Source organism: Mucor mucedo (genome assembly GCF_025094135.1).
Source record: "Mucor mucedo strain NRRL 3635 chromosome Unknown EV154scaffold_27, whole genome shotgun sequence".
In the NCBI taxonomy this organism is placed as follows: domain Eukaryota; kingdom Fungi; phylum Mucoromycota; class Mucoromycetes; order Mucorales; family Mucoraceae; genus Mucor; species Mucor mucedo.
In genome coordinates, this window is record NW_026252311.1 from 249986 (window position 1) to 266361 (window position 16376).

The 16376-nt window shown below is 35.5% G+C and overlaps 6 protein-coding genes across 6 annotated transcripts; 3 read left to right on the forward strand and 3 right to left on the reverse strand.

Moving 5' to 3' along the window:
- Positions 1-2049: 2049 nt before the first annotated feature.
- Positions 2050-3307, forward strand: EV154DRAFT_502825 (uncharacterized protein). Its single transcript, XM_051600836.1, has 2 exons — positions 2050-2362; positions 2424-3307. Exons 1-2 carry the CDS (start codon positions 2158-2160, stop codon positions 3254-3256), a joined length of 1038 nt encoding a protein of 345 aa, XP_051459616.1. The 5' UTR covers positions 2050-2157; the 3' UTR covers positions 3257-3307.
- A 1499-nt stretch (positions 3308-4806) lies between these two features.
- EV154DRAFT_160811 (uncharacterized protein) lies at positions 4807-6428 on the forward strand. The gene is made up of 3 exons (XM_051594156.1): positions 4807-4959; positions 5014-5758; positions 5821-6428. Exons 1-3 carry the CDS (start codon positions 4874-4876, stop codon positions 6325-6327), a joined length of 1338 nt encoding a protein of 445 aa, XP_051459617.1. The 5' UTR covers positions 4807-4873; the 3' UTR covers positions 6328-6428.
- A 157-nt stretch (positions 6429-6585) lies between these two features.
- Positions 6586-8573, forward strand: EV154DRAFT_160796 (uncharacterized protein). The gene is made up of 3 exons (XM_051594155.1): positions 6586-7479; positions 7547-8144; positions 8216-8573. Exons 1-3 carry the CDS (start codon positions 6640-6642, stop codon positions 8473-8475), a joined length of 1698 nt encoding a protein of 565 aa, XP_051459618.1. The 5' UTR covers positions 6586-6639; the 3' UTR covers positions 8476-8573.
- On the reverse strand, positions 8548-11267 carry EV154DRAFT_550167 (histidinol dehydrogenase-domain-containing protein). Its single transcript, XM_051604912.1, has 2 exons — positions 10426-11267; positions 8548-10362 (listed from the first exon to the last, which is right to left on the reverse strand). The coding sequence occupies exons 1-2, from the start codon at positions 11243-11245 to the stop codon at positions 8672-8674; spliced, it is 2511 nt and encodes an 836-aa protein (XP_051459619.1). The 5' UTR covers positions 11246-11267; the 3' UTR covers positions 8548-8671.
- Positions 11268-12517: 1250 nt separating this feature from the next.
- EV154DRAFT_561659 (TLD-domain-containing protein) lies at positions 12518-13453 on the reverse strand (the record flags this gene model as incomplete). Its single annotated transcript, XM_051605689.1, has 4 exons — positions 12518-12770; positions 12825-12889; positions 12943-13098; positions 13169-13453. The coding sequence occupies 4 exons, from the start codon at positions 13451-13453 to the stop codon at positions 12518-12520; spliced, it is 759 nt and encodes a 252-aa protein (XP_051459620.1).
- A 1342-nt stretch (positions 13454-14795) lies between these two features.
- EV154DRAFT_502835 (camp-dependent protein kinase 7) lies at positions 14796-16305 on the reverse strand. Its single transcript, XM_051600837.1, has 4 exons — positions 16106-16305; positions 15408-16046; positions 15243-15327; positions 14796-15188 (listed from the first exon to the last, which is right to left on the reverse strand). The coding sequence occupies exons 1-4, from the start codon at positions 16275-16277 to the stop codon at positions 14828-14830; spliced, it is 1257 nt and encodes a 418-aa protein (XP_051459621.1). The 5' UTR covers positions 16278-16305; the 3' UTR covers positions 14796-14827.
- Positions 16306-16376: the final 71 nt, after the last annotated feature.

The following is a 16376-nucleotide window of genomic DNA, read 5'->3' on the forward strand; positions in this document are numbered from 1 at the left end:
CTGATATGGGACAACGTTAACTGGAAACAATTCTAGCGAGTAGTATCTACTTTTATCTCATTACTTTTCTATGTAATATTTTGTCAAATACCACAAAAGTAATTAACAAAAAATAAGATCGATTAAAATTCAGGTTTAGAACAAACTGGTGTAAACAGAAGAGATTTTGAAGTAAACAGTTTCTAACGAGTCGATTAGCAGAACATCAGACGCCAATAAATAAAATAGGTAAGTTAGCGAAGAGTCACAGACAACTCCACAATGTTCGGTTTAGAAACATATCATTTTTTTCCGTTTTCATTTTGTTAAATACCTATTTTGTGTTTTCATATGTATCTTCAATACTTTCTTTAAAAGATCCATTGCTGAACATCTTTTCTCAGATAAAATGATAACTGAGTTGACCATTTAGTATTTATCTCCGAAGATAGTATTAAGATCGTAAAACATAACCAGGATTTTACTTTAAAAAAATATCACCCACTTTTTGGAAGAGATTCGATTAAGGATGTCAAGCGATTCCTACTGAAAATAATTCGCATAAATATAAGTTTTTCTAGTTTCTGGATGGTTTCTTTTGAAAAGATTAAAGATTCAGCTATTTTATTCAGGTGCATATCGCTAGTCTCAGCATCTGTATTTTTAAAGAACAAAAAAAAAAAAAAAAAAAAAAAAAAAAAAACCTGACCGATTGATAAAGACTTGGAATATTTGACAGAGGTACAGAAATGACTTAGTCTATACACAATGATGCAAAAATTTTATACGCCTTAGCACATGTGAATCCACTCGAATGGGCAAATTAGAAATGAACGTAACAAAAGCACACCAACAATACAATAACCAGGAAAAAGTAGACCAAGCGTACGCCAGCTTATAAGAAATACACCAAAAGTACACCAGCTTAAAAAAGATGAATCAATTGCAAAACCTTGTCTACTGAGATTTTGAACGGTATAATTTTAAATATGTAAGAAAATGATTTTATATATTATTGCTTGATATTTCCGTTCTAAGTAAATATCACATCAATTTTGCATGAAATTTAGTTTAAATACACGAGTTTTTTTTTGCAACACAATGTTACTAACGAGCTGGAGAAATTGATTTATAACTTTACCATAAATTGAGATGGACAAATTAAGTTAGACAAGTTGTACATTTACAAGAAAGACAGCTACAAAAGGAATCATCCATATACAACTTATATGGTTGTGGTATTTGACAAAAATAATACGCTTTTCTTAGGGACAGCCAAAGTGCACGTAGTCGCAACGTAAGATCTATGGTTTGGATGTTATGAAGACATGGGAACAAGGATATACAATCAAAAAAACAATGTAAAAAATACAAATAAATGTACACCAAACGATTTATACTTATTTTGACAGTTCTATTATCACTCTTTCGCCTTTGAGCTCGTTTGAATTAAATCTTACGCAGAAATATTTATGTAAAGTCAAACGAGAAGCTGAAAGTTAGCTTTCAAATACATATACTGGTTTAAACTATGTTATTTGTGATAAATGTGTATATATTTTAAGTTGTTAAGTTCTATTGACCTCTTGATATCTATTAAAGTATCATAATCCCAACATTACGACTACGTGCACCCTGGCTGTCCCTAAGAAAATTTGGCTGTCCCTAAGAGACCCGAAAATAATATACCTGAGAAATAATGAGATAAAAATAAACTAAAAGAATTCTGCTGCTGTGAAATAATTGATCCTTTTTATAAGTTGCACAACTCTCCTGGGTTTTGATGATGAGTCAACCGTTCTGGCTTTGGAATAGATTTAAATACTTTGTTTCCGTCTTGGGTTAAATAAATACTACTCGTTAGAATTGTTTCCAGTTAACGTTATCCCCTATCAGTGGATCGGGAGCACGAGTATTCTTATAGTTGGTGATGACAGTAAGAAATATACACTCATCCAATACGCCTACGCATACTCGTAATTCTATATAGATTTTTTTTGCCGTGTGTGTAACTTAAAATCTAAGGATCTTATAAACTTGACATTGTAATGCTTTTATACAATTCGTGACTGTCAAGTTTATTTCAGGAGTTACTTCAAGCCATAATATTGTGTGAAGTTGACGCATTTTTGTTTTGAAAATCAACCTCCACTTACGAAGAATCAAGTTTTAAACACAATGTCACGCTCAAAGGTTTATACCATACCTCATGTGAAGGAAGATCTTGTAATTAAACAGGAAGTCGATAATAGTAAAGAGTTTGATTTACTTTTACACGAAACCTCACCAACATCTGAGACTCCAGAAGAAATAGACATTAAACCAGAAGAAAAACCCCAAGATACTTCTCTTCTTGAGGAATCTCTTCCTGAAGAACCTCAAGGTACTACTTTTTTTCTTTCGAACGAATTTTCATTTGCCCTGAAAATTGACAATTTATTTAGTATCCTTGCCTAGCAAAAAAAGACATGATTTTGCGTGCAAAAAATGCCCTAAAACTTATCGAAGTAAAAAACGATACCACGCTCATATCGAAGGTGTTCACAATATAACAACTTCACATTTGGTACCTGACAAGCACGATCCTAATTGTTATTGTAAGTCTTGCGACAGAACTTATCACAACCAGAGAACTTTTCAAACCCACCTTAAGTATAGCCACAATATATTGATGACTGATTTAGAACCCGATAAGGATGATCCGTTGAATTTTTGCAGGGCTTGTGAACTAATGTATGAAACTCGGGGAAAATATGTTAATCATTTGTTTGGAATGCATAAAATACGAGTTAAGGAACCAGCGGTTAATCCTCATTTGACGCCGAATGAACATGATCCCAATAACTATTGCAATGTTTGTGACAGAACTTACGCAACGAAAAACACATTTCGTATTCATATACGCGAGGCACATAATGTTAAAACCACACCACTTAGTTGCAATCGCATAGGTATCGTTAATCCTGACCTGGTACCTGATCAGTTTGATCCGAACTTTTATTGTCGCTCCTGTGAAAAAAAGTATGCTGATAAGACAGTTTTTTACAATCACATAAGGACTGTCCATGAAATGAAAATTGTTCCACCACTATCTACTAAACCTAAAACTGAACCACCACCAAATCCAAATGATCCCAACTTTTACTGTTGTACTTGTGATAGGAGCTATCACAACAGAAACAATTTTGGCAATCACATGAGGAAAGTTCACAAACTGAAATCAACCGCCAAAAGAGTATTCGGAGTGTACTGTAAACCATTAGCTAACAAAGACTAATCAAGTTTTGGGAAAGCATTTTTTGAATAAAGAATTTGTTTGAATTTAAAGTTCTAGACTTTCTTTTCTCCTAAATCTGCACGAGATGCTTTCCGTTTGTTTACAGTAATAGAAAAGTCGACTTTTCTGGTAAACGCAATGCCCACAGTGCTAGTCGCGTGTTTGAATCCTAATTCGCGCTTAAACAAAAACCATCCTGCAACATACGCATTGTATCCTTCAGCTTACATCCAGAAATTTTATCAAAGATAAGGGTAGCTTGAAAGTGTTTGATGGTATCGGAAGACTTGTAAGCAAAGAATTGAATTATCTTCTGATTGAGTCTTCAGGGTATGATAAATTGATTCCTTGCTTATTTTAAACAGTGTTCACTAACATTCTTGTTTTAAGATATAATAATTTGAACGAGCTTTCACAATGAAGAATATGAAGACCGGATCAGACAACTTGAAGTCGTTTGTATCACATTACAAAAAAGCCTTTTTTTAACCTTGAATTAGAAACAAAATCACACTGGCTTCTCAATGGCAACTAATCGAATCCCGATCTGCCACCGTCCCGCTTCAGTTTTGTGAGATAACACAATACATTAAAGTATTTGAACTTTTTTGCTTCCCTGATGGTGTGTATTTAGGGAGTGGATATGGTATGGCTACTACAGCTAATGATTTAATCATTTTTTGGAGTGACTTAATTGAACAAAAACGCATAATTTATCAGCTGGATGGAGTCGCCGGGGCCACTCATTTTTGATGCCTGTTTAACCTCGCTTAGTATTACCATCCTTTTTTTCTCTTTAATTAAATCGTCAGTATAAAAAAACATTCCCAAAACAAAACAATCCTTCATTATGGTTTCTTCATTTGTCTTGCTTAGCCCTTTTTGTAGCATGCTTTATAGTACCTGGAATCAAAAAAGATATGTGCTATCGGTTAGAGTAATGTATGAATAGATATGTTTAAATACAGTCTTTTTATAGTTATTCAATAGATTCATCTGCTTAACTTGAAGCAAATTTTTCTGCACGAGCATTTATCGGTATTCTTTGCATAGTATGTGTGTATCTTTTTATGTCGGGAGCTTTTATATAAATACAGCTTGAGTTGACTACTGATTGCAGTACTCACGGTGCCAGGATATTGTAGTAGACGTAGACGAGTCTGGAAATGTGGTAAATGCTTCAAGAGCCACGCTTTTATTTTCCTTTTTTGTAATATTTATAAAATAAACTGTATACACCTGATATAACTTTTCCTCTTCATACCTTCCAAAGCCAATCTATTCAACAAGTTTTTAGCAGCCAACTATAATATCATCAATGTTACCTGATAGTTGATCTAGTAAATTATTGTAGCTCTTGTTTAAAGGGTATTAGAGTATGGCTACATCATGCATTAACCTAAATAAGTCAGAACTATCGTAGCACACAAATATTACTATTAAACTTAGCTATCCCGACAAAACCAGAAATTTTGCTTTTCTTTCTATTTTTCTACTGTCGTACTAAATTATGAATTCAACCCCATATAATTTCCATGTAAATACTCATTGTATTGTATTATGTAAGTTTTATATGTTTAAACCTTTTTGTCTTGATCATTCATATTATAAATAGGCATGGATGAAGATTATGTGTACTCACAGTGTTTCTTTAATGGAACCCGAGATTTCTCTTTTGAAATATCTTCACACGACTACTTGATGTAGGTACTTAAATAGTAAAGGTCACAAATAAATTCTAACAAGTATTTTAAAAGGCAGCGAGCATGTATTAGCTACAACAAGGAGGGAAAATGTGTGAGTTGGGGTAATGAATCCTATGATTCTTTAAACAATACAAACCAGACACACGTGTCCAATTTCTATGCTGAACTAGAGCTTATACAAGACAAAAAAATACACGATGACAAGGACAGATTTTTTATAGATAGTGTGTCCGAATATCTGATGTTATTGCTAAATGATCGTAAAGAAGCATTAGAAAAACAGATAGGCAACCCTAGAATATCCTTTCATTATGTTTTTATTGTTCCTACGAAATGGGATTTTTCAATCAGGGAAAACGTGCTTCGCCCTATTTTTACACAAGCAAAGTTAATTTCAAAGCAAGATCATGAAAATAAGCTTCTGTTTTTTACCCAATTAGAATCCGTATTTCAGCTCATACAATCTAAGGAATACAGAAAGAAGCATAGTACCATTGAAAAATTTAAGCAAGGAAGCCAACATATTATCTGTAGAATATCAATCGGTCAGGATACTTTGTCAGCAACAGTAGATGTTACCCAAGCAGAATACTCTACAGTAGAGATAGCTGATGCAACTCTCGTACCGAGATTGTTACATTCGGTGGATATCTCGATGTGTAACGATGGTACAAAAAACGCCATGAAAAACTACCTGCAGCATAAAATATCCCCAAAGGAAAATGTCACTCCTGAGCTGGAAGACGCATTGGTTTTGATGGCAGGAAGCGCATTAGATTACGGCGTAGGATTGGAGGTAGAAAACAAAAAAAAAACATTGCAGATTCCGAAATACATATCGATTATTGATTTTTCTAGATAAAAGAAGGACGAGAAGAGCTGAATTTACACCTTTCGAATCACCTGAGAAAAGAACATGGGCTAACCGAGTCGCAAATTAGGACTATAAATACAATAAGCGTTAAAGATGTCTGCAGTTCGATCAGCAGAAAAATTCTGGCTGATTTTAGGTCCATGCTATTGAACAATTCCAGAAAACAGCGCACACTATTTTTACTTCTCGATAGCAGTACTTATTTCCAGCATAAATTTGATGACTACTACTCACCTTTGCTGCCATGGTTGATATATATGCTCAAGGATAATGCTGAATTTCTGAACTATAAAATAATGACAAGTCAATCACAATCATATAGCAGCATCGGATCGTCGGATGTATTTAAAGGGGCAACTTTAAAAATGATGGAAATGGCAAGATATTCTGATATGCATGTTTTGCCGTTAGTGATACCGGGAAGAATGCTAGACTCGTCAGCAGTTTTTATATGCTCAAAACCTAATGTGATTATCAATATAGGCAGGTGAGCATCCTCCAAAATGCTTTCTTAACACTCATGACATATCAATAGATATTTCACTGAAAGATACCGCATGCTCCTCTGGAATACTGAATAGCAGTGGGGTTGTAGAATGCCTTGTAGAAAAGCATACTATTTGGTACAAAAATTCATCGATAAATAATTCAAAACTCGTACTAAAACTATATGTGTGTAGCTTACCACCATTGGAAACTTTTGTTGGCATTTCAAGCCAGACCAATTTTTTAAAATTTAGAAAGCAGTGAGTTTTCTATCATTCAATGCAACAAAGTAATTTACGCTATATATTGTTAGGACAATGCCGTTCATGAAAGAAGACTATTTGCTGAAAGCTATCAAACACTTTTCCAAAACTGATTACTTTTTAAAAGAAGAAAGAAAAAAAAACTGGTTTTTGAGAAGGATAAAAAAATTCGAGAAACGATATAAGAAATCAAAATCCCAATCCCTTTTTACAGGTACAAAATCGGAACTAAAATCAGCACTCGAGATTGTTTTTAAAAAGGAAATGGATGGCAGTGGATTTGTCTGTATACGCAAAAACCACAGTATTATAAAAGTGTTTTTGATGATGTATCTATACTATGCCATGGAATCCGTGTCAGACCAGTTATATGATATCTTAGGATCAGTAAACCTAAGATTTGGATATGCAATCTCCATTGAAAAAATGTTACTGGAAACCATAATCGGCACCAAAAAAGACCTTAGAGAACTCTTAATTTTGAGCGGAAGTATCCAGAATGATGAGAACGTCAAAAAGGCTCATATAGTTACCCGGGGAGAAGAATGTCTGTCAATGATTCAATCCCATTTTAAAATGGTTTTACCCATCAAATCTTATTTTGTATTGGCCCAGTTAAACGAAGAGTATATACAGCTTACCTTGAATCAAGTCGTTCAAACAGTGACAGATGAAGAAGATGCGGCATCTATTATCATTCAAGACGAAATAATATTAATTATAAGCATTTATGATTCCTTATGTGATCATATATGGAAGCATATTGCAAATATAAGTGCGCTTATAACTCCTTGTGAGGAACACGAAGAAGATAATCATGTACTTAAATATTGTCTTTCAAATGAAGGTTATAAATCGTTTAAATCCCACATGAAAAGACACCTTTTAAAAAAGGTAAGCGCAGACACATATCTTCATTACTTATGATAGAGATTGACGTGCTTTTTTATGTATTTTTAAGGTGGTAACTCCTTTCGATATGAAAGACAAAATTCAGATTAGCGACAGTTGCATGTGCAGCCTGCAACTATCAACACGCGATATCATTGAAATAGCTCTCAAACCATTAATGCGAAATATTGCCAACACTGTATCATCTTCACTAGTCAATAAGAGCATGTTTGGAAACTATACTACTATATCTTATTTATTCGCTTCGGTGTATTTTAAGTATGGTCCAGAATTTACACTAGAATCTATCTTAGCAGAAGAACTAAAAAGTAGCATTGAGCTAAAAGAAGTCGGGACACAGAGTTATACCATGTTGAATTCGTTTCATCATTTGTTGGAAGTGGGTCAGCGGCCATATTCGTACACAAGTTTTTTGATGGGTCAACTACACCAAGTCTCAAATGAGACATATGGATTTTATGTGGATACAGTTTATAATCCAAATGCAACGTTGTACTACAAAAATGACACTGCAAATACTATAAAAAATGGTCATGCTGCGATACTATTGAAACGAGGCCAAGTAATCGACTCAGTTGGATTAAAAAAGATATTCTATATCAAACAAGCATACGTTAATACCTATGGCACTGGTGATATTGAGATTGGTAAGAAGGAAAAAACTGTTAAATCGTCAGCGCTTAACCTTTTTATCCTGTATTATCATATATAATTATAGTATTTATAAGATGGAGGCAAGCTATCGAGCCAAAAGATACCATCTCCCTAGAGTCTCATTCGTATGATATGGTGAAATCCGTTACTGTAAGCTACGATAGTGATGATTATGAAGCAAACCTTCCGCTCTTAATCACATTGCGAGCCAAGAATTACTCCTCTTTTCTTCAGTTTTCTGCAAAGCTGGTTGGCCAAGATGATACTTCCAAAAGACAAGATTTCATTGATTTAGGGGAACCGCTGACTTTAGCAAGATTTTGATGCTTTCAATTGAAACCAACAAATTAATATCGCACGAGCATTTCGAACTACCTCAAATGACATTTCCTTTAAATTTAACCCCATGACGGGTATATACATAAAATTATTTAATTTATTACAAAATATAAATATCCAAACACTATGAGTTGTTCACCGTATTTCATTATTTAACTTTTTTTCTCAAGCAGCTTTTGATTTACTTTCTTCTTAAATCATTGATGCGAACAGCCACAGCATTGCGATGAGCACCAAGACCTTCAATTTCAGCAAGACGCATGACAGTATCACCGAGCAAGTCCATACCTTGAGCAGTACATTCTTGAGAAGTGATGTGTTTCACAAAGCCATTAGTATTAACACCGGAATACATACGAGAATAACCATAGGTGGGTAAGGTATGGTTAGTACCAGATGCATAGTCACCGAAACTTTCAGGTGAGTATTGACCGACAAAGACACTACCAGCATTATCAACGGAAGGCAAGACACTAGCAGCATTTTCGATATGCAAGATCAAATGTTCGGGTGCGTAATCATTAGAGAACTTCATAGCCTCCTCAAGTGTCTTCATGGATAAAGTGAATGAGTGAGGAATACTCTTACGGATGATGTCACAACGTGGTAAAGCAATTGCTTGGTCATGTACTTGGGTTTCGATCTCTTGTAAATGTTCGGGTGTTAAATCAACAGCCAAAAGGACAACTTGTGAATCGGCACCGTGTTCGGCTTGAGATAATAAATCAGCAGCGACATAAACAGGGTTGCTTGTCTTATCTGCAATGACAAGGACCTCAGAAGGGCCAGCAGGCATGTCAATAGCAACAAGGCTTGAAGTATCGTTTTGTGCAACCATTTTAGCAGCAGTGACATATTGATTACCAGGACCAAAGATTTTATCAACCTTAGGAATGGTTTCTGTACCATAAGCCATAGCAGCAACAGCTTGTGCACCACCTGCCTTCACAACGTGGGATGCACCGACCTTATGAGCAACATATAACACTTCAGGAACAACAGATCCATCGGATCTAGGAGGTGAGGCCATCACAATTTCATGACATCCAGCAACCTTAGCAGGAATACCCAACATTAAGGCAGTGGAAGGTAAGACAGCAGTTCCACCAGGGACATAGAGACCAACACGTTCAATAGGACGTGTAAATCTGGAACAGACAACACCAGGCATTGTTTCTACAACTAAAGGTTCTTTGTCCAGTTGAGCTTCATGGAATTTGTAAATGTTATCATAAGCTTGATCAATAGCTTTCTTTGTTTCAGGATCCAATTCCATCATAGCAGGGTCGAAGGGTGCTTGAATAGTATGGCTTTGAAGGTCGACACGATCGAATTGACGAGTGAAATCCATAATAGCTTTATCTCCACCCTTTCTGACTTTTTGCATAATAGGTGTAACGCGGCCAATAATCTCGGTGGAGTCGATAATGGGACGCAATAAAAGGCTGGCTCTTTTCTTGACAGAGATATCGTCCAAAGAATACTTCATCATTTCAATTCTACCCGTATCTTGAGCGACAGCAGGTTCTTCCCACTTGGGCTTAGCATTACCAGGACGACGAGTAACCTTTCTTGCTTTCTTGTTTAAATTCTTTTCAATATCAGCCAAGGAAACGCCAGCGCTGACACACTTTGTGAGAGCAAAATAAATTAAATCAGCGGCCTCCCAAGCAACCTCATCTTTATCAGTAGCATCACAGAGTTCTTCAGCTTCTTCCATGATCTTGGCACGCAATAACTTTGAGTCGTTGAACAAGCGTGCAGTATAAGATCCAGCAGGTGCGTTATTCTTTCTTTCCTTTAATGTCTTTTCCAAAGCAGTGATACCAGAATCATGACCGAAACAGGTACGGGTGTTTAAATGGCAGAAACCTGCAAAAAACAAACAAAACAACATTAATAACAGTGTGAAATCCTTTGAGAATGTCTATTTACCAGCACCGTGTTGTTCAACAACAAAACGCAAAGCATCGCCATCGCAATCATAATCAATATGCTTCAAGGTTTGGGTAGCGCCTGAAGTCAATCCCTTATGCCAGAGACCTCTACCACGGGATTGGTACACACCTTGGCCAAGACGGATGGACTCAGCCACACTTTGCTTGGAAGAGTAAACTAAACCGAGTGCCTTATTAAATTCGTCAACGACCATGGTAGTATAAAGACCATCAGGGCGATCAGTTTTAGCGGTAGCCAAAAATGCCTCAGCAATGTTTAACTTGTCAGATTTGTCATCAACATTGACAGTTAAACGAGAAGCAGGGACAATGACGTCCAGGTTTTGAGTTTGAAGCTCAGCAATAGATTCGATAGTGACATTGGAAACTTGGACAGCGACAGATTTCTCACCACCATGACCCAATAAACAAGACTTGGTCTGTTTAGCAAATTCGCTAAGGACAGAAAAGTCTTGAGCGTCTTGGATAATGAAGGTTGACACATCGATTGACTTGAGCTTTTCATCGTAGGTAGAGATGATAGCGATACGGTCTTGAGCAATATCAGCAAGCTCAGTTTGGATTTGGAGATATGTATCCAAAGTAAAAATGACTTTGAGTACACCAACATCCCAGAGTTGGACGGCTTCCTCGGATGAGTTGGCATGGGCCCAGTAAAGAGTAGATCCGGTTTGGTTAATTAAGGACTTGATTTGGTCAACATTACCGTTTTGAAGAATTACAGAACCAAAGAAAGATAAAGAAGAATAGAGAGAAGCTTGAGTGGCGTCAGCCAAGTCAAGTGAAGGAATAAACATTTTGTTTGACAAAAAGAGCTATAAAAGGAATATAATACAAGATGAGAAAAAATAAATAGAGAGTGCCAAACTCATTCACAGTCACTTTTTTGATGAATCATTTGAACTCATACAAGGGATTTTCACCAGCACCGATTGGTCCGACTGCAAATCAAAAATACAGGACTTGAAGGCGTTGGTTCTAGCGTCATTCCACACTTTTGCGTAAACGATGCTTTTTTAATATAAGAGAATAAAATCATTTGACCCTCATATATATTCCCAAGTATTACATGCAAGCATTTACGATACCAGTGCAATAAAAAATGACCACAATGCGAGCTAAACAATTATTGCCCTGTAAAACTCAAGTACGAACGTGCCAAAACCAATACTGTCCTTCGGTTTGCTAGGTACCTGAAATATAGGGCGGGTGACCTTGAGGCGCTATCGTTTTACAATATATAACGCCACTATGGTTTGCTCTCTTTTAAAAATATGCCACTTTCTTCAGCTGTCAACAAGAGGGCAAACTCCATTTTTTCGCTTGTACAGAAAAGGTAAGTTGATATATACTTATTGTTTAACCGTACCAATCAGGACTAAAATCCCGTACAAGGGCTATCCTGCCCGGAACACGCACTCAGAAGGCACACACACAAAAGAGACAGTCCAGTTATTGTCCGACGCGTTCCCTCCAAAAACTGAACAATTTTTTTTTTCTATATTTTTATTCATTTAACTCAAATGTCTACACTCAATGCATTTGGCTTTACAACAAAAAGAAGAGGAAGGAGCTATGATATTCCTTCTAAAGCCATACCAAGTGATAACACAGTAGCATTTATTCAACCTATTGATTTACCCAAAAGAAAAATCATCCCTAAAAAGACTATTACTGCGTATTTCTCTCCTGTTGAGGAAGAACCTCCATGTGTTATCCGCAAGAAGATACCAATGATGGAGATGGTTAGCCAAATTCAGCTAGAATACGCACTCGATAGTGATATAGAAGTAAACGTTAGACACTACGAAGAAGATAATTACACATTGAAACGACAAAAGACAATGGACGGCTTGAGTTATGCCATGCACAAATATTTAAATATTGCACATACGCAATTACGACATAAAATGACAGCTGAAGAATCAAATATGTTCACAATCACAATGATGCAAGAGCTTCTCTAATAATACCCCTCCACCCCTTTTTTACGTTTCATTCTTTGTATACAAATAAACAAATACTGAAAATAACGCAAATGTTGAGATATAAACAAATATGATTTTTTATTAATACTGAAAGTCCCAGATCTCCAAAGCAATACACTCAAATGCAGAATCAATAGACAACGCAGGATTATTAAAGGTGACACATGATTCAGTATGACCATGTGTTAAGTCCGAATGTAACCATAGACCAAATTTGCCTTGACCACCTCCAACCGCAAAAAACTCCCCATTAGAGTAGACTAAATAGTCATTGAGCATCGTCCATGGGTACACAAGGACTATTTTTGTATGTTTATCTTGCTTCCATAGGAAGCTACTCCAAACGTTAGTATTGTATACAATCTGTCATTTTTTTAACGTGTTTTACCATTCTCCGTTTCCGTAGCAGCTTGTGTCCATGTGAACACCTTCTGATAGATACGCTCCAAATATCTGATAAAACTGTTAGATAAAGCAATCAGATAACAATACAAAAAGAGCCATACCTCATCGTTGTTATCTTGAATGACCATTAAACATGGACCTTTACTTTTAGATGTACGATTATATAACGTATTTAAACTTGCACCATGCTGATCAAGGCTATAAACAAGTGACCATTTTGATGAAACAGATATTCTAGAGGGCAACCATGGTCGAATCTATATTAAAATCGGTTAACATAAAATTGAAAAAAAAGACAATTTGTTTATAATAAATACAAGTTCGCACGTTTTCTGCTAAACAATCATCAAGACATCTGAATGTTTGGGAATATCTGTTCAATAGCCTAACTGTGTCAAAGTAATTGGTTGTAATTAAAGGCATTGTAGCACTTTTTACTATTCCATGGTTCTTTGGCAGGTATCTTTTCATATCGGTAGAAGCTGAGGATGATTGTCGTCGGCGCTGGAATGGTGTTCGCACAGGTGCATCAACATAAAATTTGGTAATTTGTATAGTTGAGGGTGTTAAAATAGACGAGGGTATATCTGAGCAAGTTATTTGAGAAGGCATTTTTTCAATAATATTTTTTTTATTAGAAACATGAAGAATAATTTTATGGCCTTATTTATACAAAAAAAAAAAAAAAAAAATTAAATCGCACAGACTGAGTCTAGACGTTTTATTGTTCTTTTACATGAAAAATTGTCAAGAAAGCGTTTTTTTGTATGATTTTCCCACATTTCTTTTTCGTCATCGAACCTTCTAAATTACACCAATGAAAGTAGTCAAGTTGTGTTAGTGCACAGAGCCTATTCGATCAAAGTAATGATCTCCGCCATTTACATGTTTCATCGTATTACAACTTCACAATGACATCGGTCCTCACCTTACCATGTTGGTTTTATTTTATCAGTCTCGACCTTTGTCATTTTTCTACAAACAGTGTACCAAGCAGTCACCTGGTCATAAAATCCAATGTTATCTTTGAACATTGTTTGTTTGTTTTGAGCTTTTTCTTTTTTTTTTTAAAAAAAAACATAAATAAGCCAAGGTAATTTTGACACAACATGGCTGATAGAAATGACAACTTTTTGAACTGTTGCCAAAGAATGCGTACATCAAATGGGTTAACCCACCAAAACCGTTTCATATTTTTTTGCAGGGTGTTGTCAATGCATATTGTTTACAGTGACATGTTCTAGTCAACGATCAATGATCAATCATTACAATCGTGATTGTTTGCGCCGCCAAGATCAATATTTACAATGCTTTTTCAAATGTCAAGTACCTTATAAGGCAGACCGGGGGTGGTTCTTTTTGTTTAATACGATAAATCCATAGTCTTGTTTGACAATACGTCTCTTTAAATTAAAAAAAGACGGAACAATTTTAAAAGTAAATAGTATTTCGCTACTGGTTTATGCATTCTAATAACAGAGAATTCTATCAAGCCGATCAGGAAATTATCATTCAAGAATAGATTAATTTTCAAATTATTTCCTAGCTTGGCTTATTTGTATAGGCCTTTTACACCTCCTCTTTTGTACGTTTATTATTAAATTATATCACAAAGACCTACATCACAACGATTTGCGTTTCATAAAAAACATCGACCTAACGATGGTTAAATCTTGGAATTACGAGCTATAAACAAAGAGACAATATGCTCAATACAAATAATAATGAATGATTTATCATTTATAAACTTGTCGATTGGTAATATTGACTAAGAAACGCGGATGTTTAGTTTTAGCTAGTTTTTTTAAAAAAAATTATGCAAAATCGAGAAATCAAGTATTTATCAGCAGTTGTGGAACATAATTGCTGTTAGATTGATAACTCTAGTATTTGATTCAAATGGTCTTTTTTCATTCACGCGTGTCATGACAATTGTCGCTCACAAAGTTGGAGATTTCAAGATGTACAATGTATATTTTATTTTTCTTAAAAATCCGGAAATAAACTTCTATATGGATCTGTTTGGCCCATGACACCATACTGTTCCTGTGTCTCTGGATATTTATCGAAATGACTTGCATCTCCTTCGCCTCTAATCTGGGGCACATAAGGAGCTCTAATTTGGCGCGCCAATATTCTATTAAAGTCTACACCGGTAAACCAAGCATGGCGTTTTATGTCTTCACTACCAGCTTTTAAATTACCAAAACGCTTTGTTAAATCTGGGGTTAATAATCGTTTTAGTAAATCCTTTCCGTTGGCATCAAAGTACTGTGGCCATTTGATTTTACAGGCTAAAATCTTTTCATAAAGTTTCAAGTGATCGTCATCAAAAAATGGAGGATATCTGATTTTGCATTAATTTTTAGTGCTGCCCCATTAGATCAATATTGATGCTTACCCAGCCAACATTTCATAAATTAAAACACCTAAACTCCACCAATCGACCGCTTTTCCATAGCCCTTTGATTGAATAATTTCCGGTGCTATTTTTTTTTTTTTTTTTTTTTTTTTTTTTTTTGTAATCGTTTATAAATCAAGAAGATGCGGGATCTAAGTATCTTACCTAAATAATCTGGAGTTCCACACAATGTCCAAGTTATGTCAGGTACATATTTCGCAAAACCGAAATCTGTAATCTTGATATGTCCTTGAGCATCCAACAATAAGTTCTCTGGCTTTAAATCCCGGTAAATCATGTCCTTTGAGTGCAAGTACTCTATAGCCAAAATGACTTCAGCAGCATAAAATTTTGCTACATGATCTGGGAATCGTTGGGATCTTCTCAAGACTGAAAACAATTCACCACCAGGAACATAATCCATCACCATGTATAAGTTGTTACAATCTTGAAAAGTTCCCCACATATTAACTAGAAAAGGATGTGCTACAGATTCCAGAATATGCTTTTCGTTATTTGTGTGTTCAACTTGTTTCAATCTGATTACTTCTGTCTTTTTTAGCACCTTCATAGCATAGAATCTGGCATTTACTTTTGATTGAATCAAATGCACTCTGCCAAAAGATCCAGTTCCCAGAGTGCGTGATATGTTAAAATCATCTAGTTTTAACTTTGGTCGGTTTACTCGTTGATGGATAATAGATTGATCGTTATAAATAGCACGAAATGGCGTTGCCACAGTTACCGACTCTTGATTGGTAAGCTGTGATACCTGCATTTGTTGTGGTTGTTGGTGTTTTTTATCTAGAACGAAGTTATATTTCAGCTCTTCATCTCCTTCATGCGTTTGAAAAGAATAATACCTTGCTCTTTTTCTTCCGTTCGAGGAGTTTTTGTATCCCGTTGGTCGTCTTCTCCCCATGGTACAGTTCTTTTTTGACCGACATCTAAGCTATCTTGATTTGACATAATGGGTGGTAAAAATACATCTTTGGTGCTCGAAGCTGGGGCTTCTTCTTTCTCATTATTAAACATGACGCGCCCCCCGAAATGTAAAAAAGAATAGTGAAGAAACTAAAAAGTTTTATTTATTTTTTTTTCGTTTTTGGTTTAGGGAGTATGTAGGGTGTACCT

What these genes read in the sequence shown, in the direction of transcription:
- EV154DRAFT_502825 (XM_051600836.1), top strand. Translation starts at nt 2,158, where the DNA reads ATGTCACGCTCAAAGGTTTATACCATACCTCATGTGAAGGAAGATCTT. An exon ending in TCTTCCTGAAGAACCTCAAG is followed by an intron (nt 2,363 to 2,423) that starts GTACTACTTTTT and finishes CAATTTATTTAG; the next exon opens with TATCCTTGCCTAGCAAAAAA.
- EV154DRAFT_160811 (XM_051594156.1), top strand. Translation starts at nt 4,874, where the DNA reads ATGGATGAAGATTATGTGTACTCACAGTGTTTCTTTAATGGAACCCGA. An exon ending in TCTTCACACGACTACTTGAT is followed by an intron (nt 4,960 to 5,013) that starts GTAGGTACTTAA and finishes GTATTTTAAAAG; the next exon opens with GCAGCGAGCATGTATTAGCT. An exon ending in ATTACGGCGTAGGATTGGAG is followed by an intron (nt 5,759 to 5,820) that starts GTAGAAAACAAA and finishes TGATTTTTCTAG; the next exon opens with ATAAAAGAAGGACGAGAAGA.
- EV154DRAFT_160796 (XM_051594155.1), top strand. Translation starts at nt 6,640, where the DNA reads ATGCCGTTCATGAAAGAAGACTATTTGCTGAAAGCTATCAAACACTTT. An exon ending in AAAGACACCTTTTAAAAAAG is followed by an intron (nt 7,480 to 7,546) that starts GTAAGCGCAGAC and finishes TGTATTTTTAAG; the next exon opens with GTGGTAACTCCTTTCGATAT. An exon ending in CACTGGTGATATTGAGATTG is followed by an intron (nt 8,145 to 8,215) that starts GTAAGAAGGAAA and finishes ATATAATTATAG; the next exon opens with TATTTATAAGATGGAGGCAA.
- EV154DRAFT_550167 (XM_051604912.1), bottom strand. Translation starts at nt 11,245, where the DNA reads ATGTTTATTCCTTCACTTGACTTGGCTGACGCCACTCAAGCTTCTCTC. An exon ending in TGTTGAACAACACGGTGCTG is followed by an intron (nt 10,363 to 10,425) that starts GTAAATAGACAT and finishes TGTTTTTTGCAG; the next exon opens with GTTTCTGCCATTTAAACACC.
- EV154DRAFT_502835 (XM_051600837.1), bottom strand. Translation starts at nt 16,277, where the DNA reads ATGTTTAATAATGAGAAAGAAGAAGCCCCAGCTTCGAGCACCAAAGAT. An exon ending in AACGGAAGAAAAAGAGCAAG is followed by an intron (nt 16,047 to 16,105) that starts GTATTATTCTTT and finishes ACTTCGTTCTAG; the next exon opens with ATAAAAAACACCAACAACCA. An exon ending in ATTTATGAAATGTTGGCTGG is followed by an intron (nt 15,189 to 15,242) that starts GTAAGCATCAAT and finishes ATGCAAAATCAG; the next exon opens with ATATCCTCCATTTTTTGATG.